This window comes from Pimephales promelas, chromosome 13 (assembly GCF_988280905.1).
Source record: "Pimephales promelas chromosome 13, fPimPro1.hap1.1, whole genome shotgun sequence".
In the NCBI taxonomy this organism is placed as follows: Eukaryota; Metazoa; Chordata; class Actinopteri; order Cypriniformes; family Leuciscidae; genus Pimephales; species Pimephales promelas.
In genome coordinates, this window is record NC_142781.1 from 25,488,325 (window position 1) to 25,511,093 (window position 22,769).

Genomic DNA, 22,769 nt, shown 5'->3' on the forward strand with positions numbered 1-22,769 from the left:
TCGTTTCATTCAGACTGATCCATGTGGGGCATTGCTTTTATTGGATGACATATTAAAGAGGCTTTTTTAGATTTACCCTAAAGACATTCTGTCATAAAGCCAGCTCTCTCTCTACTGTCTCTCTGCCTCAATGAAACGGTAATGGCATCATTATTGATATATTGTAGGCTTTAGTAGAAAGTGCTTTCAAGGGATAACTGTATCGAAATCGCTCAAACTGTCATTTTATTATTTTTTGCACCAAAAAAATGTAATTTTGCTCAAAATCCTCCATTGACTTGATGATGAGAGACCCGGGTTCGAATCCACTGTGAGACACCAATGTGTCCCCGAGCAAGACACTTAACCCCTAGTTGCTCCAGAGGCGTGCGATCTCTGACATATACAGCAATTTTAAGTTGCTTTGGATAAAAGTGTCAGCTAAATGAATAAATATAAATGTAAATTTAATTCAGTAAATATGAAGTTGCAGTTGTTTGACATCATTATTGCCAGTACTTTGTCTCTCTTTAGTTTTGTTTTTTATTCCTACAAGTTACAAGTTATAGTTAAAATGTTTGTGGTCGGTAAGATTATTTCATGTTTTTATCCTCACCAAGGCTGCATTTATTTGATCAAAATGCATTAAAAACACTACTAATGTGAAATATTATTACTATTAAAATAACTCTCTTCTATTTTAATATATAGGCTATTTTGAAATGTAGTCAGTGTCACGTGATCCATCAGAAATCAATATGCTGATTTTGTGCTTCAAAAACATTTCTTATTATCAGTGTTGAAAACAGTCGTCCTGTTTATTATTTTTGTAATAATGTAAAAGTTATTTACTGTGATTTTCGATCAATTTAATGCATTGCTGAATACTTTCTATACTGTATAGATTCAAAAGTATACTGTATACTTTTGAATACAGTAGTGTATATAATATTGAAAGTAATTTTTCTTCCTGTTCAGTGGTAATGTTGATTCATGGCACTGCCTTGAGATAGAAGTACATTAGATTATAGCAGGTGTGTGAGAGTAGGCTGCCAGACTTGGCTGTGAACTATGCTTCATAGTGTGTGTGTGTGTGTGTGTGTGTGTGTGTGTGTGTGTGTGTGTGTGTGTGTGTGTGTGTGAAAAAGAGCTGCCATTGCCACTTTACTGACTTAAAGGATTAGTTCACTTCAGAATTAAAATTTCCTGATAGTTTACTCACCCCCACTTCATCCAAGATGTTCATCTCTTTCTTTCTTTAGTCGAAAAGAAATGGTTTTTGAGGAAAACATTCCAGGAATTTTCTCCATATAGTGGACTTCAATAGGGTAAAAAGGTTTGAAGGTCCAAACTGCAGTTTCAATGAAGCTTCAAAAGACCCCAGAAGGAATAAGGATCTTATCTAGCGAAACAATGTCATTTTCAACAAAAAAAAAAAAAAAAAAAAAAAAAAATTAGGGCTGGGCAACGATTAATCGCGATTAAAACTTTGTGTTTACATAATATGTGTGTGTGCTGTGTATAATTATTTTGCATATAAAAATTCACACACATGCATGTATATATTTAAGAAAATTTTTTATTAATATATAAAATATTTATATTTAATATAAATTATGCATAAATATATATACAGTATATGAAGAGTTCAGATGCAAAAGCCTCTAAATGCCATTTGAAATTTTCTTCTTTAATGATGATTTTTATCAAACTTGTATTTAAGTTCAATAATTTCACTTAAATAACAATTAGTAGGTAATTATCATTGCCATTTAAGTGAAATCACTGAACTTAAATATACAAGCTTGATAAAAATGATCATTCTAGAAGAAAATTTCAAATGGCACCTAGAGGCTTTTGCATCTGAACTCTTCATATACTTGCAAATATTTCTTAGATATATACAAGCATGTTTGTGTGTTCATATATACAAAATAATTATACACACTACACACACATATATTATATAAACACAAACTTTTATTTTGGATGCGATTAATCGTTGCCCAGCATATATATATATAATACATATATATATATATATATATATATATATATATACCACAAATGCTCGTCTTGCACTAGCTTTGTGATGCGCCAAGCGTTAGATAATCACATGTGTGTTCCGGTTCAAAAAGTTAGGGTAAAGCGAAAAACTCCATATTATTTTCTCCTCCAACTTAAAAATCGTCAGACATCGTTGTTTTACCTTTTATGTATTTATTCTTTAAATGCAGTTTGACTTTGCACGTTCGCTTTATAAACACTAGGTCGGTACTTCCTAGCCTGGTAATACCAGACTCTACTACTTCACTTTGCTTCGTAGACAGGACTACAGGAGCGAAATGAAATTAGCGGAAGTAGGAAGTCTGTAGGTACTTCCACCATATCACGTGTGACCTTTCTACATGATTACGTAATGCGTGGCGCATCGTAGAGCTAGTGCAAGATGAGCATTTGCGGTTAAAAAGTGTGTAAATATTATTGTTTTTTTAGCAAAATGACAGATCGTTTCGCTAGATGAGACTGCTGAGATTGTGTAGAGCCCTTTGAAGCTTTATTGAAACTGCAACTGTTGTACCCTGTTGAAGTCCACTATACGGAGGAAAATCCTGGAATGTTTTCCTCAAAAACCTTAATTCCTTTTCAACTGAAGAAAGACAGCATGAACATCTTGGATGACAGCAAATTACCAGGAAGTTTTAATTCTGAATTGAACTAATCCTTTAACAGAAGTATTCATATGCCCATCTTACTATTATATAATGGTAAATTAGAATTGATTTGCTAATCAGATGATTGCTGTAAATATAATCTTAAAATCTGAATCAAACAAATTGCTTTATTTAAATCTCACACACACTTGAGCACACTTCATCCCTGGCCGGGCAACAGGTGGCCCATCTGGGCTGATAGATTTAATGCCTCTGTCCGGGCAGACGTGGTCTGTGCAGAAGGAGTCTTGTCAAAGCTTGGAGGGAGGCTGATCTTTGTGGCAGTAAACGGTTCTTGCTGGATTCAATCGTCGATAATCCGAGTAATCCCATAAACTAGCAGACTCCTCCCCGCGGATCCTACGGCCGTCCTGTTTCGCTCATATCCCATCTGTTCCATCAGCGGAGTGAGTCTGTGTTCGGACAGGTGCTCTACTGTTCCCGGTGAGGTTTAGTTGTGGTCCTCGCGGTCATGTGGCATCCGCCGGTGTTGCCTCTTCAGGATCAGAGCCACGGCAGAGAGAATGGTCACTACAACCACCGTGAGTGTCTGATAATAATACCACGTCCCAAACTGCTATGCTTATGCTCTCAGGATTCAGGAACAACATGATTGGTTCAACTTAAGGGAAGATGAGAGAACTGTGCTGTGTTCAAATAATTGGAAAAACACTTGTTTGACTAATTTCGAAATCTGATTAGATTGTGATACTTGCAGTTTTAGGGATGTGTTGGTATTTGTGTTTTTTTTTTTTGTCATGAGTAAATAAGCTGTTGTACCTTTTATTATTTTTAATCAAGGCATTAGCTGCTTAAATTCACAACTAGAATTGGTTTGTAAAGTAATTATTATTTTCAAACAGGTTTCCTGATCTCTTCACCTGCCATTGGTTTGACAAACGAATAGTCCCCACCCCAAACTCATGAAGTCTAACCTACAAAATTTGTTTAATTGATGTAACAAAAATTTGTTTAATTGTAACTCAAAATAGTCAGGTTGATTCAGTCATATTTAATAATATATTTGACTTACTCAACCAACACATGACGGATTTGTAGTTTTTTTTTTTTTTTGGTGGGGGTTTGCTTGATTTTGTTTTATTTTATTCTTTATTAAAATATATGTATTATAAGCTAAAGAGTTTTTAAAAGTCTATTTTTCTCACCAAGACTGCATTTATTTGTTCAAACATACAATAAAAACAGTAATATATATATACATAGCTTGTTGTAGCTTGTTTGTAATTAACCTGTGACCTCTGATCTCAGCCGTTGACAGTGAAAATACTTGGCAAGGCTCTTTATCTAATGCTGTTTAAATGGAGTATTGCGTATATTTTAGGAAAGTCTGCTTGGATCAATCTATTTCTGTACAGCACTTTATATCTCACACATGTGTGGTACTTCACCCCTCACTTCTTTTCTTCTCTGTTTCTCATGTGCTCTTTCTACACATTCGCCATCTCTGTCTCTCTCTGACAATAGTTCTGTTGAGGGCATTTGTGGGTGTGGGTGTGTGTAAATACTTTTACTGACAAGGACAAACTCCCATTTGATCACACAATAGAAAGCGGTGACGGAAGTTGTTGTCACTGATTGATGGTCAGTTACTCTCTGTTGTTCTTTCTCTTTCTGTTTCTACCCTTCTCTGAATGTTGATCGAACAAATAAAACTTGTTTAAATTCTTAGATAGTGAGCTTGCATTCATTAATGTTTGCATGTCTCATTTTACAAATTCATTTTAAATGAGATTACATTAATTAACCTTGGAGTACATCTAGGAGTCTTTAATGGTTTATTTGTTGTTTTGGAAATGAGGGCTAAAACATACATTGCAAGTATGTTGACATAACCTTCTAATTATCAGGTTTGTCTAGGCTTCTTCATTCCAGTGATGACAATATTAAAGGGACAGTTGAGTTTACCCAAAAATGACAATTCTGTCATCATTAATTCACCCTCATGTTGTTCCAAAATTGTATGATTTTCTTTCTTCACTGGAGAGAGTCAAGGGGATCCAAAACAACATTGGACATCATTTACTTATGGACAAAAAATCGATATTTTTCAGAGTATATTTTGGATGAATTGGAGCACTGACCCATCTCCAGTACCTGAGGTCATTGATGATGATGTTTTTCTGTAGTTTTTCTTCCCAGGAATGCATTAGGGAGGACCAACATTAATGTCTGGTTTTGTGATTAAGAAGCACAAGCTGGTGTGGTGACCACATGCTTTATCCATAGTGTAGTTTGTTTACTTTAATCCAAATTTTTCTTTCTGTGAAACTTATTGGCAGGCAATATGTCAGCTGGGATTGTTTCTCCATGAAAATTGATTTTTATAAACATACTTTAACTGCTAAATCAAACCACCTCAGACTAGTCGTAGGTAGGGATGCACCGAATATTCGGCCACCGAAAATTTTCGGCCGAAAATGGCCCAAAAGTGCATTTTCGGTTTTCGGCCGAAAGACTTTTATCACCGAAACAATACGGCCGAAATGTTGTGATGACGCAAACAGAAACCGCGACCTGCACGTGCTTGTCTGAAGCAACATGTTTGCGGTGCGGACGTATTTCAGTGAATCTGAACCCGCGAGGAGACGGAAGCCTTGTTTATCCACCTATATCTGCTCTAAACAATGCGCGCCGCCATGACAACGACTCCGGATGCGAGCGGGTCAAGTATAAACTGTGGAGACTCGCGCTGCGGAGGTAGGCGAAAGTATGCGCGAGTCTCCTCAGACAGCGCGCGCACCGCTCCAAACGGTCGAGGCGTTTATACTGGACCCGCTCTCCGTCGTACTATTCCTTGAAACAACAGGGGACGACTCAAGTAACTGTCCTCTAACCATTAGGAATCGGTGAGAAGAAGAATAATCATGTAAAACCCAGTAAACTCTGAGATTATTACTTGTGTGACGTTACAAAAAAATATATATGGGTATAGAACTAAATTAATGCTCTCTTAAATATTTTCTACATTCACTAAACATGTTTCGTTAAGTTTCATGTACATTTGTATTAATCATGGACCTTTGTTCATTTAAAAAGGCTTTTTATGCTATTGTATGCTAAATTTTTAAAATGTAAGAAACTAATTTAGACGTGCAAAGGGTGCTGTGTGATGAGAAGAAGTTCGCACTCGGCTTTGTTTTTATGAGAGAACATTTAATTTTAAAACCTTTCTGCAGGCCATTAGATTATTATTTAATGTACACATGAGTGGGGTCAAAAACATTTTACTTTGAATTTTATTTTATACTGTGCATTGTGCTAAATAAATATTTGCATAATTTGTAATTGATTTATTCTTTGAAAATTTTATATTAATTTATGCAATTGCAATGCCTTGATTTTAGTAACGTTTGTACACAGTCATAGCCATAAATGCAATGATACTGATAATTGGCATAATTTTTTTCGGTGTTTCGGTTTTCGGTTTTCGGCCTTGGTTTCCTCTTTTTCGGTTTTCGGTTTCGGCCAAGAATTTTCATTTCGGTGCATCCCTAGTCGTAGGTAGGTACCATTAGAAAACTGTGTTTTGTAGCCCTGCAGATGCTTTTAATTGTTTCATATAAGACCATGGCCGTTTAGCAAAATTTCTGCAAAATGATACGTTGCTTTTTGCATTTTTCTTGACACTTTTAAAGTGAAATGTTAAGTTTTTAAAGAGTTGCGTTTAAAAGTACACTGAGTTTCGTCTAAAACAGAAGAACTTGAATGTGGCAATGTGTTATGTGGTTGTTGTAAATATCATTAGTGTGATTGTGATACTAAATGCCCTACCCTAAACCTAACCGATAGAGTTAAGCAAACATGAGATGAAAATGCATTTTAGATTGCTTCTACAAGTGTTTTTGCTTTTTAATCATAATTTGTGTTTCACAGTACCGCTCCTAAACGCAAGTGCAGTACTATACCAGATGAGTTACAGTGCAAGTTTACTACATCAAAACAATCATGCGCAATGGTAAAAGTGTTTTAAGATCATAACATAATATTGTGCAAAGAACTGCATCTTTATTAACTGATAATCTACCTCTGTTATCATAATGCTAGTGTTTTACTGCCTCTAGTGTCCATTTGGAAACTGCAGGGACTTGTGTATAGGTACGTTTTTGGAGCAAAAATTTAGGTAGAGGTTTAGGTTTTTCCAAAGAGCCGGTTAGGATTGGCAGTAGGTTAGTATTTGGGATCCATTCTGAGAAAAACATCTTTCAACATTTTATACGTTTGACTCAGCACTGACATTAGACTCCCTTTCTATCTTAATCTTTCCTTTATAGGTCTGTTTTAATTTTTTCTTCACCTCTCTCTTTTGCGGTAGCTACTAAAGGTTATGCGTGAAAGCATTGTGGTTTCACGCATGCTGCCGTTTAATGCTGAGACTGTAACCTACACTGTAAAAAAAGATTGGTGGTTTAACTTGAAAAAGTAGTAACCTTTAAATTTTAAGTAAAAAAAAAATTGCTAATACAATGAAGGAGATTTGACGAAAGAAAAAATATTGTGATGATAAATGTGTAGCAGTCTCCTGTAAAAGGTTTGTTCACCCAAAAATTCTGTCATTAATTAGGAACCATTATGTCGTTCCAAACCTGAAAGACTTTCGTTCATCTTCGGAACACAAATTAAGATATTTTTATGAAATCTTGAGAGCTTTCTCTACTCTCCATTGACCATTGACAGCCTGTATAACTGAAAATTTGACGCTTCAAAATCGTCGGAATAGATCGTAAAACTAATCCATATGAGTTGAGTGGTTTAGTCCAAATTTTCCGAAGAGACCCAATCACTTTTATGATGAACAGATGTGTTACGCAACTGTTACGCAGTACTTTTGAGCAAGTTTCACTTGTTTAGGCTGTCAAGAATAGAGTGTACAGAAAGCTCTCAGATTTAATAAAAGTATCGGTATTTGTGTTCCGGAGAAGAATGAACGAAAGAATGAATGAGGGTGAGTAAATCTGAGTATATATATATATATATATATATATATATCTCCCAAGACAGCTTGTTTTCTAGATAGGTTTTTCTGAAAGTTGAAAGAGGTGTGCACATATAGAGTGCCGAAGTGAGGACGTCACTTTGTAGGACAACTCGGAAGCTAGGGGCGCATGGGTTCCCTAGATCGAAAAAATATGCATTTTCCCCATAGACTTTTGGAAAATCGCGAAAAATAAGATCTGTGTTTGATCTGAGTTGTGATCCTTACACGTTTTGTCTATCAAGATAATCTACAAGTTAATCCAAAATGTATACATTTTGAAGCCTATTTTTTCAAAAACACAAGCAGACACAATAAAGTTTAAAAAACCATAAGCAGGTTATAACTGTGTGTTCTATGTCATAGATCAAAACGTGAAAATATTTATAGGCTTTGTTCACCACATACCTTATTTCAGGCGATTTAGCAAAAACCCATTCAAAAATCCCATAGACTTTAGAGCGAGGGAACCGGGAGTGCTAAAATGCTAACTCACTTCCGCGTTTTGGCCTACAGAGTGATGTCGTAACTTCGGCACTCTATTGAGGGTGGGTGGTGTTTGTGCCAAAAGGCACAAAATTCTTACATTTTGTACCTGTAACTGTTTCTACATGTCTCTTATCAGTTTCGGAAGAAACTTGATCCTCTGTTAAACCCTCAAGAACAAGCAGTTTCAGGAATTTTGGAATAGAAATTGTTGTCTTGGGTAATTTTCCTAACTGGTCAGCTGCCTAGTGTGACCCTTATCCAGTGCTTCCTACTGTTTTTTTTTGTTGTGTGTGTGTGTGTGTGCGCAACAACAGCAGGAGATAGCTTTAACAGTAAGTTTTTGTAAAGAAATCATTATTTTATTATGCATTTAACTGAACATATTAATACATTTGTAATTTCCACAAAAATATTAAGCAGCACTGAACTGTTTTCAACATTGATATGATTATTAATAAGAAATGTTTCCTGAGCACCAATTCAGCATTAGAATGATTTCTGAAGGATCATGTGACACTAAAAACAAGTAATGATGCTAAAATTCAGCTTTTATTTTAAATTTTAAAATATTCAAATCGAAAACAGTTTAAATTGTAATCATATTTCACATAATTAACATAACTTTTTTTATTACTGTTTTAATGTAGTTTTTGTCAAATAGATGCAGGTGATGAAAAAGAGATTACTTTCAAAAACATTTTAAAAAAAATTTACCGACCCCAAATAATGGTACATTTATTCAGTGAAGTGCATATCTATCAGTGAAGGATCGGTCAGACTCATTGAAAAAAACAGACAACTTGTGCAGTTTGAGAGTCTTCTTGACCTTGCTGGTTAGTAAGACTCATTATTTAATAAAAGTCTGACTATTTTGGGAACCAGTGAATATAATGCAAATATAGTAGACAGGTCATCTTGACATTGTTTTGAGGTTCGCAGAATTCGCAGAATCTCCAGAATTCAGGCTATTGAGGGTCACCCGCTGCTTTTGAATTGTTTGCACTTTAGGTTCATTTTGACAAATAAAAGAGGTCTGGCTGCCACTGAACACTGTTACTTCACGATATCTTGTGCAATGTTCAGTGGAACAGTCCCTATGGATCTCTGCTGATTGTTACATTGTGACAAGGGTCATCAAGTGTATATCCCAAACATTAATCGTTTTTTTTAGTTGATTACTATACCATCATCAATGCTACAGATTATCAGATGTCATATGATCTCGATGTGACAGGATGTTTTGAAACTGATTAATGTTCCTTTATTTCCTGAGGAGTTTGTTTCCAAATGTCAGCATATCGCCTCCCGTCAGCATTTTTCTTATGTCAGACTGTAACTTTATTGTACATTATCCATCCGTCCATCCGTCTGTGTCTTTCTATCATCTGTCTGACTGTTTTCTGTCCATCCTTCTTTATTTTAATCTTTCATGTGTGACTATAAAGCAGTTGTCAGCAGAAGTTATTTTAAATCTGAGTGATGCATGTGACAATGTTGTTTTGAACAGATTATTAATACAGAGGTTACTACAGGACACACACAGAGTTCATTGACTTCATTCCACTTCACTCAAGTCAAAATACATATTATTCACTTAACTCTCACCTTGTCAAGTACTCACCCTGTCATCCACATAAAGCGGCAGTTATAGGCCTACAGTACAGTATATCTTACAGTACAAAATCCCTCTAGAAAATTACATTTCATCAGTAATAATGTTTGACAGTTTTCAATACTGCTCGTCCAACCAACATGTCCCAGACCTCCTGAGGCATGCACGAGTCCTGGTCATTTTCACCCCTGTCAGTGGTACTGGGGACATATTATAAACGTAATGCATTATTACAGCAGTACTGATAAGACAAACATGAGCTTGGGAGTGTCTGTGTACATTTGTATGTGTTAACATTATAAGAGTCGTGAATGAAATGTTTAGGTATAGTAAAGATAGTATTATTGCCTGTAATACATTTTTTTTAGATACAGATATGTTCAGAAATAAATAAGATTACAAGAGGACATTTATTGGCAGCACCCACGTGTAGATGCTATCTTCATTGTATAGGTTAATCATTTACATATAAAGACTGTGTGCCGATAAACTAGTTTATGATAGGTTAATAAAGTGATGTTGGTAAGTGAAGTATAGTCCTGGGCTTTGGGGGATTATGGACACATGGCGGTAATCGGGGTTGATTTAATGTCTTCCAGCTCTCCACAGCAGACTGGGATAGAGTGGGACAGGGTCCCATTTCTCAATTACTTCTGCCCCCCTTCCACCTTTTTGTGTCTGTTGCCCTTCCTTCAACCCCCATCTTCTTTGCTGTAGTGTCTGTAAATTGGTTGAAAATACTTGTCAGTGATGAGAAGAGAGTTTAGTGCCATTATTGATCAGATGTCAGATGGGCTTTCATAAAGTGTGTGTGTGTGGTTCCATAATATGCTGCTAAATCTGAAAAGCTAACTTTTAAAACCTACTTCAGGGACGTCATTAGGAAAAAGACAAAAAAAAAATTACTTTAATAACATGGCTTTTATTTTGAAAAGTTTTTTCTTTTAACTTAGCTATTTTGCATTATAACCAGCAGTTTAAGTTTAAGCTTGTTGCTAGTTTAGTTTACAATTTTACTTTTCTATGGAATCACGTTCAGTATTTTTTTTTTTAATTCTGAAAATGTAAAATGGTTCTTTTAGCAGTAAGACTAGTATTGTTTGTCGTTGATGCATTCTAATAAATAAATGAATCTAATCTAATCATCTGAATCTAAAACAATATAAGTTAATACAATAATAAATTATTTAATGTTATTAAAAAATAATTAAAATACACTGTGAAAAATTGAGTCTGGTAGCTAATACAGTAAAACAGATTTCTTCAAAAAAACAAACAAATATATTTTAAATGTAAATTTAAACTTTAGCAAGACCACAGTGCAGTTGCTAACATTTGTACTTTTAACATATAATGACAGAGAAAAGCCACATGATGAATCAAAGTTTATTATAAGCAGTGTTGGGAGTAACGCATTACAAAAGTAATACATTACAGTAACATATTACTTTTTGCTGTAACGCAGTAGTGTAAGGCATTACTAATCAATTTTCAGTAATATTTTACTCGTTACATGTTCAGTGAGGCTTGTGTTACAGTTGTATTACAGTGTATTGTCTGCTTTCACTTCTTAAAGGCAACAGACTATGTGAAAGTTTTAAAGCAGTCTTTTAGTGCCAGTTCAGAGCGGTCGCGTCTGTAACATTGTTTTTTCCCCATAAATGCGAACACGAACACGAAAACTAAAATAAAATAAATATTTTAAGTTCTATGGAGACTGGAGAGCCAACCCTTCCTCATCCGATTTGTGCAGTGTAATTAACAGAATTACAAAAAATGTATTTTGCCTCCTATTTTTTTGTCACGCATGAATGTGTGTCTTTTCCCTAATATTAAAAGTAAAACATAGACTGATATTTGTCTAATGTCTGGAGTCCTTTAAGGAAGCAGCCTATATATGTTTCAATGAATTTTCTGAGAATTTTTATTTCAAGTTTTGACTGCAAATGTCATCATGTCCATAATGCTGGACTTCCCCAATTTTAGTTTTGTGGTGTAGGTCTACGTATTTTATAATTTTAACTTCAAATAATACTAATAGCCTAATTTAAAGATAAGGCAGCATTGGATCTGGACGGTAAGGAGAATAACGCTGGAGTTGGAAGAGGTGTGTCGCGATTCTGTAGGTTCGTGGAGCTGAGTCGTGTGGCGAATCGCGATTTCATATTGCATATCGTTACAGCCCCAAAGTTAAGTTCTACTTGGTTATTTTGGTGAAAGTAACTCAAAAGTAATACATGAGTAATGTAACGCATTACAATTCTGGGACAGTAATATTGTAAGGTAATAAATTACTTTTAAATAACAGTAACAAGTAATACCTAATGTATTACAGTTTGGAAGTAACTTGCACAACACTGATTATAAGTATGTTTCCACAAGCTGCAGTGCAAGGAATATGTAAGATTCACACAGTGTCATACACACAAACACAAAACACCATCATGGTATGTAGTACTAACATGACACTAAAATAATGGAATAAACATCATTTTATCAACATAAGATTTATCATTTAACTCTAATATGTGCACAACTGATAAGAAAAAACTATGAAACATAATTATTAAAAAACTTAAACTTAAAATTTTAAATTAATTAAAAACTTAAAATTAAAATTATTATTAAAATTGTGTTATTTTTACTTAAAAAAATTACATTTTAACAGTATTTTACTGTAAAATTGCACAAAATGTTAGGTCATATTACAATTTATCTCCATATATTCAATTCATATTTATTTGTATAGAATATTGAATTATTTTCACAATACATATTGTTTCAAAGCAGCTTTAGAGAAAGTGCGTTTCAGAAATGTACACAAAAATACAGTTAGTTAATCATGTATTAATTTTGGGCATAACGTATCGCCAGCATTGAGTCGTCTCTTCACAGGCATTTAGTCATCTCATTACATGCATCTGAAGTCTCCGTGAGAGGCTGGATACAAACAAGAGCTGACAAACGCTATTTACCTTGGGACTATAGCATCCCGATATCACAGCAGAAAAGCAGATGGGGAAATAATTAGCATAGCAGCTGTTCATTATATTAATGCATTCGATCTGATTCAACAGTGGTATAAAAGGTAAGCATTATGTGAATGCGTCTTTAATCTGGGACAATGAGTCTGATCCTCAAACAATATCTGGAAGGTTATTCCAGAGTTTATGAGCTAAATGTGAAGACGCCCTCCCTCCTTTAGTGGACTTGGATATCCTAAGAATGACCAGAAATTACCTGGTCCAGAAGCCTTGAATTTAGGGATCTTAAAGAATGTGATGGATTTTAGGGCGATAGTAGGGTGCTAGACCATTTAGGGCTTTATAGGTCAGTAGTTAATACAGCTTAATAGGTAACCAGTTAAAGCTGCAATCCTTAGCTTTTGGGGGGTTAAAAATGATCCAAAATACATATTTGAGAAAATACATAACCAGCCAGTGTTCAAAACTATCTGCTTGCCTTAGCTCGATTCAAAGCGGTAAGTTTGTATTAACTCCAGTGGTACTGGTGGATTTCCGTGGGAGATTGAAGCATGTCTTTGCGTCATTACGTCACGTCTGTACACATAAAGAAGGAGTCTCGGCTAGTATAAACTTTATTGCGTGTGAGGATGTTGGAGGTGGAGATTTATTGCCTTTTCTCACTGTACTTGATATAATTAAACTTATTAATTTGATGGCAGATCCAGAAAGGTTCAAAAGGTCTTTTACAGTTAAAATTATTTTCTGTGTAAAAAAAAAAAAACTCCAATTATTGGAAAACAACAGAAGTCCAAATGTTAATCATTATTTATATATCTGGATAAATGTGTGTTTTTTCTTTTGTACATTTTGTAATGGCACACTCTCTTTATGTGGTCCGTGTCGCTTTACAGTCTGCCGTTCAGCTTTTTAAGTATTTGTAATTCTCAGTTAGCAAGCAACATTGATTGTTTTTCTCTTTTTTTCCCATTTTGCATTTGTTTTCTTAGAGGAACAGTGTTAATAAAAAATCCATAAGAAACAGTGAAAGTGAAATAAAATATTTGTAAAAATTTCAAAACTCATTATACTATAGCAATACATAAATACTACAATAAAATAGAATAGATTCAGAATGAAATATAGAATAAAATAGTTAATGAACTTTCTCTCTATCATGTCATTGTGAATTATTAGTTAGTTAGTGAGAGGCTTAATGAATTAGAGCCCTGCTGGAGACTCCACATCAGCTAACCAGTAATTAATCTGAAGATTTTAGCGAGCCCCCTCTAAATCCTGTTGTGTCCCAGCCCTTGAATCTTGTCATGGTCATTGAAACTACACAGCTTTCTCTGTTTTGAGTGTACAGAGTATGTATGAGGATACTGATCGTTTTTTTGCATGAAATGCAAGGGGTTTTTGCAATGACAATGTACGTGATTGTGCCAGCGCTGGCCTGTGTCATGTGGTCATGTGGTCTCCTCTGAACTTGATAGTAGTCTACCAAAGGCTGCGTTTTGCTATCAGACAGCTGTACAAAGGTCATGGGCACTGCAGTGCCATTGTGAAATCCTGATGAACGTCTGGCACATGGACTGTCTCAGAAGAATAAGATCTGAATTATCAGCCAAAGGTTGATGCATCTAAAAAATGCAAAAATTGTTTTCAACTTTATGAAATGCAAGTCTGCAGAGATATAGAGATAACGTATCCTGGCATCTACAGGATGTCAGTTTCGACATCTTCCATACATATATTTTTGTATATTTTAAAGTCCTGTATTTTGAAGTTAAAGTTGAGAAATATATACTGTGATAGGGGGAATCCTATACATCCTTCTCTAACCCCAAAAAAAACAAAAAAAATATTGGTATTACTTAGTTTGCCGTGATTTTTTTTTGTTTTTTTTTTGTCAAATTTAAAGATGCCAAAAAAAAATTTTGTTTCACGGGTTTGCCTTTGTGGTCTGATTTGAATGTAATCGATCCGGTGGGACATTTGAGGATAGACTGGATCACTGGTTGGCCATGTTTCCTCTCTACCAATTGTATCTTGACCATCCGCCACAGATATTTTCCCTACTGCTGCCCAGAGTCTTAAGACACACTCACACACACATGCACGCAACCAGCTTGAAAGAAAGCAGACTGACTGTGTGTTTATAACAATGTCTAGATGCTGTAATGCTTGATTTTGCCTAGTTAATAATAAAAAAACATGCTGTATCTATTCAAGTTTGAATAAAAGAAACTCCAAGATAGAGAATTAAATACACTCTTATCTGTAATATTACAAAATAAGCAAATTTTCGACACTCGGGTCATGTTTCAAGTACTCTGAAGTGTTTGGACAGAAATTCACATCATGATTAAGTTCAGTATGCGTTTTGTGCGCTTGACAGAAAAATGCTTCTCATTTAGCAAATGTAAGAGGTTCATTCTTCAAAAGTACATTTCACATTATTCTCAGCATGACATGAAAATGATAATATATCTAGATTATATGTAATGATTAAAGGAAATGTTTTGTCCTGATTTGAAATGATTGTTGCGTATTATGGTATTGTACTGTAGGTGAAAGCTTCCTTTTGATTGTAGTTTGAATGCATTAAAGTGCACTGTTACCAAGCTGTAAAGCTTGACAGAACTCTTAACATGAGGATAATAGATGATTTAGATTAAAGATACTGATTTAAAACGGAAATTGTTTTGTCCTTGTTATGGCACTACAGTTGATAGCTTGATAGCCATTTAGTAAAATACGAGAGCTAAAATCTACATCAATGCCTGATGATCACCCTCTCTGGGTTTATTTTGCAGTAATGCATTAAGCAGTAAATTAAAATAACCTGCCAGTAAATAACTTAAACAGTTACAATATTTATGTAAACAGTAAATTGTTACTTGTCAGTTTATCTGACCAAACCACAAATGGACATTTTGTGTTGCACATCTCAATAAAGCTGCTGCTTGAAGCTGTATTCATGTTAATCTTAGATTAATTTGATTTGATCTTCATCTTGATGAATGATGAAATGAGTTAACGGATTGCAACACTATCGGTATTGGCAAAAAGGTGCAACCTTTGCCCTGTGTGTGTCCTTGTACTACATTACATAGATTGTGTGCTTGTTGTGGTACAAACTACCATTACCAGCATGTAGCACTCCATCAGCTGCTGACTGAATGGTTAAAGCAGAAAAAGATATAATAGACACTCAGCCAAGTATCCACAGCACATTTTTAGTACACATTACCAGCACAGATTTAAACCTTATTAATGGAGGAAATGTATATGTTTTGCAAAGGCACTCATTTCTCCACAGGTACCTATTTATTAATAATTAATATAATTATTTTTGGAGAATGTTTTGCAAGAAAAGACTATTTCCGTTTCAAATTCAACATTTAATTCAGCGTGTCACTTGCGGTTTCTTTGTAATTCTTTGATTGCTTACTACATTCACTCAGAAATTGCTAGTACATTTCACATTTTTGCACTACATTTTAATTCCTCTTGTCTAATATGAATCGCTCTCTTCATCTCTTCATAGACACCAGTGCTCTTAATTCACCCCCCTCTCAGCCGCCACCCATGAGCTCCATGGTGGGTCATCCGTCCGTCATCAGTTCCTCCCGCCCACTGAACTCTCCCATGAACACCCTGGGCTCGTCCATGAATGGCCTGGCCTCTCCCTACTCAGTCATCGCCCCGTCTCTGGTCTCACCGTCCGTTTCCTTGCCCTCTACACCCAGTATGGGCTTTGACACTCTCAACAGCCCTCAGGTAAGAACTTTCACATTATCCTGTGCTCTCTCAGGCTGACACCAACTAAAAGCAATAAAATCACAGTCTAGCATGCTGCATGCCAACTTAGCTTTTCTTTCTAACTTGGGTACATATACAAAAAGTTCTGTCATGAAATTCTTGATGGCACAGGCTGATAGGTCTTCAATCAGCTTGCATTCACATCATCCTCTATATGGCACAGCTGATTGGTGCCTGCTGTATATCAGTACCCAATGAGCTGAGCTTGCTGTCCACCCTTCAAACACTTGTCAGCATTTGCTGTAGCAGTTGCTGCACACTATCGGTGTACGTATTAGCAATAGCAAGTCCCGTACTTGCTCTGCAGCAGCAGCAATAACCAATAACAGCAGCAGCGTAGCAGATTTATTCCGCCAAGAACAAGCATGTCAACATTGTCATTTCCGATTCCAATACCATGCCAAACACTCAGAGTTGTCATGGCAGAATTCCATTTATTTGACTGTCGAGTACTATATATTATTCCCTCTTAAATAAATAAATATGTGAAAAAAAAAAAAAGGTTTTAAATCAGTTATCAGGCTGCCATAAAAATTTTTTTTAATAATTTTCTGTCAAAATTATAAAAAAAAAAAAAAAATTATTTCCAAAAATAAATCAAATAAATCATCTAAATTAACTAAATTTAGCATTTTACTGAATTGTATATTGTCAAATATTGTAAATACTTATACAATATAAAAACTACATACATTTTTCGTTGGTAGTAAGGTAGTTTTTTCTACTCTGAACATTTAAGTTATACACTGTGATGTGCATCACGTTGTACCATAAATGTTGCTCATACTGTTGCCCTGGTGTTACCTGAGGTCAGTTTATGTTTGTGTATGTGTGTCTCATTTCGCCCTGGAGGCCAGAGAAAGCCATTGACAATGAAAGAACATCAATAAGTGTAAGAGTATGTACCGACAGACACACTAAATATGCTTGAAATTAAATTGAAATTAAAAGAAAACAAGTTGAAAAGCTTACAATGACTGCAGCACACACCATCATTTGTGCCTGGTGTTTCTTCTTCTGAAATTGTTACATGGGTGTTTCTTGGCCACTTTTGGAGTTGTATCTCATCAAAATAAAGCAGGAGGGACAATTTCTAACAGTCAAAGAGTGAAATGATCATCTTTATTGGATGAAAATGATCAATGATGCTTTTTACCCATATTACAACAACAGAAAGTAAAGAAAAACCAAGGCACGTATCAAAGATGTGGTTGTGTTATTTACAATCAAGCTGTAATTTTGTCATTTAAAATGTGAGAAAATGTAATTCTGTTCAGGGATCATAAAATTAGCTGTAAAGAACTAATTACAAAGAAGTTTCAGTTTTCCACCAATATAATTACTGTCAAAGAATGTTATCAAACCAGTGTTGTTTTATGTATTATTTATGTACTTGTATTCCTCATTTCTACGTTGATAGTTACATTCTTATTTAATTGTTTTAATTATTTTTTGTTTTTTAATATTTATATAGCTTTAATATTTATATAGCCATATCCTGCCACCTGCAGGCTGAATAAAGTAGTGCAGAAAATAACGTGATGGAAAAATAGTAAATTCTCCTGAGAGAGAGACAAAATATCCCTCCTCCCCTTTGAAATGTTATGTCAGTGCTTTCACAGCTACGTGTGTAATGGCCTTGTAAGGGTGAAGTCTGTTTTTTGTGAGTTTGTAAGTGTGTGTGTGTCTGCTGTGTTGAAAGGACACAAACAATCTGCTGTGTTATGACATAAACACTACTCGTGTTTGCAATGTATGGTAACCTGTTTCCGTCTCTCCTCACCTCTCTTCCTGTCTCACAGATGAACTCTTTGAATGTGAATTGCTCAGAAGACATAAAGCCTCCACCAGGATTGGCTCCGCTGGGCAACATGAGCAGCTACCAGTGCAGTAGCCCTGGATCCCTCTCCAAACACATCTGTGCCATTTGTGGAGACCGATCTTCAGGTACAACTCACAGAGATGTTTGGATGTTGCTTTTGGTTTTGGTTTGGAAGTTAATGCAAGATATATCTCCATCTCTTCTGGGGTTCATGTCAAATGCGGTTGTGTTTGCAGGGAAGCACTATGGTGTTTATAGTTGTGAAGGTTGCAAAGGCTTCTTTAAGAGGACCATCCGAAAAGACCTGACCTACACGTGTCGAGAAAACAAAGAGTGCCTGATCGACAAACGTCAGCGCAACCGCTGTCAATACTGCCGCTACCAGAAGTGCCTAGCCATGGGCATGAAGCGGGAAGGTTTGTGTTTGCTCCATAAATATTTGAAGTTTGAGCACTTAAAGACACTGAGGGTAGGCATTTTGGAAATTTTTGGTTGCAGTTTATTTTACAGTCCTATAAATATTAATAATATACTAATTACAATAACTAGGTACTACTAACCCTAAACCTTACCTTAACCCATGTAGTTATATGATATTACCCAGTACTTTCTTAGGCAAGTACACTGTAAGTACACATACTGCAAATTAAAGTGCAACTGAGATTTTAATATTATGATTTATTATATTATATATTAATGGTAGTATTTCTATCATAACCTTATATGACCGCTTTATAATAGATGATATTATATTCATATAATAAATGTGTTTTTTTTTAATGAAGTGAAATCTATTTTAATATAGCACAGTTAGGTTATAGGTGCACTATAAACTGTATAGTCCTAAAAAAAAATCAAATGTATGATAATTCTTAATTACGCTGATTTTGAATGTTCTCATTTACTCTGCTCTGCTTGACCTCTTTGATTCTCCACAGCGGTTCAGGAAGAGAGGCAGCGTGGGAAGGAGAAAAGTGATAATGAGGTGGAATCAACGAGCAGTTTTAATGAAGAAATGCCTGTGGATAAGATTCTGGATGCAGAGCTTGCAGTCGAACCCAAGACTGAGACATACACAGAGAGCAGCCCTGGCAACTCTGTAAGACATTTGGTCAATTACAATTTGCACAATACATATCTGCTGTCTTTAGCCTTAGGGGAAAAAAAGGTAAATTACTTTCTTTCTCTTTCACTTTACATCTTCGGGCCTCCCTCCTCAGACAAATGACCCAGTCACTAATATCTGCCATGCAGCTGACAAACAACTATTCACTCTGGTGGAGTGGGCCAAGAGAATACCTAATTTCTCCGATCTGCCTCTGGATGATCAAGTCATTCTGCTTCGAGCAGGTGTGTAACACTCTCACAGATACACAAATATACATGACGAGGATACTGAAGTTACTGTACAAGCTGAAAATCACATGTAAAACCACCTGCAGTGTGTTTTTGTATTATTTATATACTATTATAGTATTTATTAATATTTTGAATTAGCTTTTTTTTTATATATTATCAGTTTTCACTTTAGTTTTAGTATTTTTGTTGTGTGCTTTTATCATTTTTATTACTATTTTTTTTAATATGTCTATACAGCTATCATTTTTATTTCATTTTTAGTCATTTTAGTACTTCAACTTAATTGCAAATGTAGTAGTTTTAATTTTTGTATTTTAAGTTTAGGTTATTCATCTAATATTTACATTTTGTTTTATTTCAATTGTCCATAGTCACTCCAGATCAAAGGGTCAGACAGAACTGTGTTGTTTGTGTAAGCGGGAATGCTGACCTCTGCTGGACAAACATGTCACATGCACTCATAAAATAGTTATTGCGAATGAAGAGCACTGTTTTGAGTTCATGAAGACAGAGGGAGATATAGAAATGATTTCCCTGCTATTTGTGTTATTTTTCTCCTTCAGGATGGAACGAGCTCCTCATTGCTTCATTCTCTCATCGTTCAATCACGGTTAAAGATGGCATCTTGCTGGGCACAGGTCTTCATGTCCACAGGAGCAGTGCTCACAGTGCAGGTGTGGGATCCATCTTCAACAGGTGAGGATCTTGTTTGTTTAGAGAAAAATCAGAAAATCTGTAGTATTTATTTTATTACACCTACTGTGTGTGTGTGACAGGGTACTGACTGAACTGGTGTCTAAAATGAAGGATATGCAGATGGATAAGACAGAACTAGGCTGCCTGAGAGCCATCGTCCTCTTCAACCCTGGTGTGTTGCTCATTGCCATCTATATACACTTGTCTGCCGCATAGATAAAATAAGTAATTTTATTTCATTTCAAGTTCTATAATATATAATACAATATAAAATATAGTCTAATCAATTTGAAGGGATATTTCACCTAAAATTATATTAAATTATAGTATATTACTCATAATATAATACCATTTTTGGTAAAATATTCCTTTAACTTTATTATATTATTTTATATAAAATATTTAAGTTAAAGGGTAAGTTATATAATATATATTTTTAGGTGAAATATCCCTTGAACTTTATTATATTATATATTATATTATATTATATTTTATAATATTATATAATATTCTCAAGGTAAAGGGTTTCTTTCTTTTGTGGAACTCAAAAATACTGTTTTTTTTTCCCATGTGATTACAGTGAATGGGAACTTTAAAGGGATATTTCACTTTGAAATTAATTTTTGGTATGTTTTAGCTTACCTCGAGGGCATCCAAGATGTAGCTGTCTTTGTTTCTGCAGTAGTATCAATTTTGATATTTTTAGGTCAAACCGTTGTTGTCTATCAGTCATATAATGCAGGTCTATGGTCACCACCTCAAAGATCATGCACAGAGAAGTCCAAATTAAACATGATTCAATGACACGTAAATGTAAGTACACATTGATGGCCTAAGATATGAAACGAGCGGTTTGTGTGAGAAAACAAACAGTATTTATATTGTTTTACCTCTTGTAACCACAGCCATGTCCAAGATGTCTGAGAGTGTGGGCACTTCAGTCTGCCCAAGCGCCGGAAAAATTAAACACCAAACATTAACACCAAACACCAAAATTTAAAAATTTAACACCAAAAATTAATTTCAAAGTGAACTATCCCTTTAATAAATTAAGATGTAATGACATTTGTGAGATATTGATAGACACGAATCAATTATGCAAATTGCCTCGTCTTATAGATGCTAAAGGCTTGTCCAACCCAGTGGAGGTGGAGGCACTGAGGGAGAAAGTTTACGCCTCACTGGAGACCTACACTAAGCACAAATACCCTGACCAGCCTGGCAGGTACAGCCCTACACATGTTTGTTCAGTAAATACTGATCGTATCAATTGCTCATTCTTAATATTATCTGCTATCTTCTCTCACTGCCTAACAGGTTTGCTAAACTTTTGTTGCGTCTGCCTGCCCTTCGATCCATCGGGCTCAAGTGTTTGGAGCACCTATTTTTCTTCAAGCTGATTGGAGACACACCCATAGACACTTTCCTAATGGAGATGCTCGAAGCACCTCATCAGATCACGTGACACGAGTTCCAATGGACCATTTTTTGTACATATTATTATGTAACTAATATAATAACGAACTTGATCGAAGATATTGCAGTACGCTGCATATTTTATACCAAGCACAAATTATTATTATTATTATTATTATTTTATTTGCAGGGGAAACAGAGTAATTTTATTGGTATTGTATTGAAAAGAAATGTTTCTGTAAATAGATAATATCAGGTGTACATTGTGGCAAGACAATGCAATAAAGAAATTATATTTTATTCAAGGAATATGTTTATCAAACCCAGACAATAATTTTTAAAATGAAGTTTAGAATTCTGTCCAAATAAATATTTAAATGCTTTGTCCTACTTTTTTCTTTTCCTTTTTTTTTTTTTTGAATAAAAAACGATCAAGTTGTCATTTTCAATCAACCCGATTTTACTGAAGCATCTAACCTTTTTTCCCCCATGCAGAACCAAAAGCCTTTAAAGAGCATAAATTGCAGCAAAACACTCTCATTAACATTATCTGGTTGAGTGAGCGCCGCCCGCTAGATGGCGCCATTTAACGATACAAATCATAATTTAACTTTCAATTTATAACACGTGACTGTTGTGGCTTCCTCATTTTAAGTGCGCAAATGCTGTGTTTGCTAATTCATTTTAAACTGTCAAATGGGAACGCATATAGTGGGAAAGTATAGCATGTAAGATTACTTAACAAAAAAAAAATCTTAGAATGAATTTCTAAAAAAAAATAGCTCCATATGTCAAATGCATTGCATTTATATCCTTTAGATTAGTTCACATATTTTTGACTCGGAATTAATTTAACATTCTTCAGGGCATGTTTGAACCATCACGTTCCTATATATAG

General features: G+C 35.0%; 1 protein-coding gene across 2 annotated transcripts in view; it reads left to right on the forward strand.

Annotated features, from left to right (window-relative positions):
* rxrgb (retinoid X receptor, gamma b) overlaps positions 1 to 22,261 on the forward strand; it is a 37,308-nt gene extending 15,047 nt beyond the window's left edge. For both annotated transcript variants that reach the window (XM_089118722.1, XM_039693395.2), the window contains exons 2-10: positions 16,304 to 16,536; positions 18,381 to 18,525; positions 18,637 to 18,816; positions 19,339 to 19,499; positions 19,621 to 19,750; positions 20,323 to 20,455; positions 20,536 to 20,627; positions 21,575 to 21,680; positions 21,773 to 22,261. In XM_089118722.1, the coding sequence (XP_088974848.1) occupies positions 16,345 to 16,536; positions 18,381 to 18,525; positions 18,637 to 18,816; positions 19,339 to 19,499; positions 19,621 to 19,750; positions 20,323 to 20,455; positions 20,536 to 20,627; positions 21,575 to 21,680; positions 21,773 to 21,920 (1,287 nt within the window). In that variant the 5' untranslated portion in view covers positions 16,304 to 16,344 and the 3' untranslated portion in view covers positions 21,921 to 22,261. The remainder of the gene's footprint in view (positions 1 to 16,303; positions 16,537 to 18,380; positions 18,526 to 18,636; positions 18,817 to 19,338; positions 19,500 to 19,620; positions 19,751 to 20,322; positions 20,456 to 20,535; positions 20,628 to 21,574; positions 21,681 to 21,772) is intronic.
* The last annotated feature ends 508 nt before the right edge of the window (positions 22,262 to 22,769 follow it).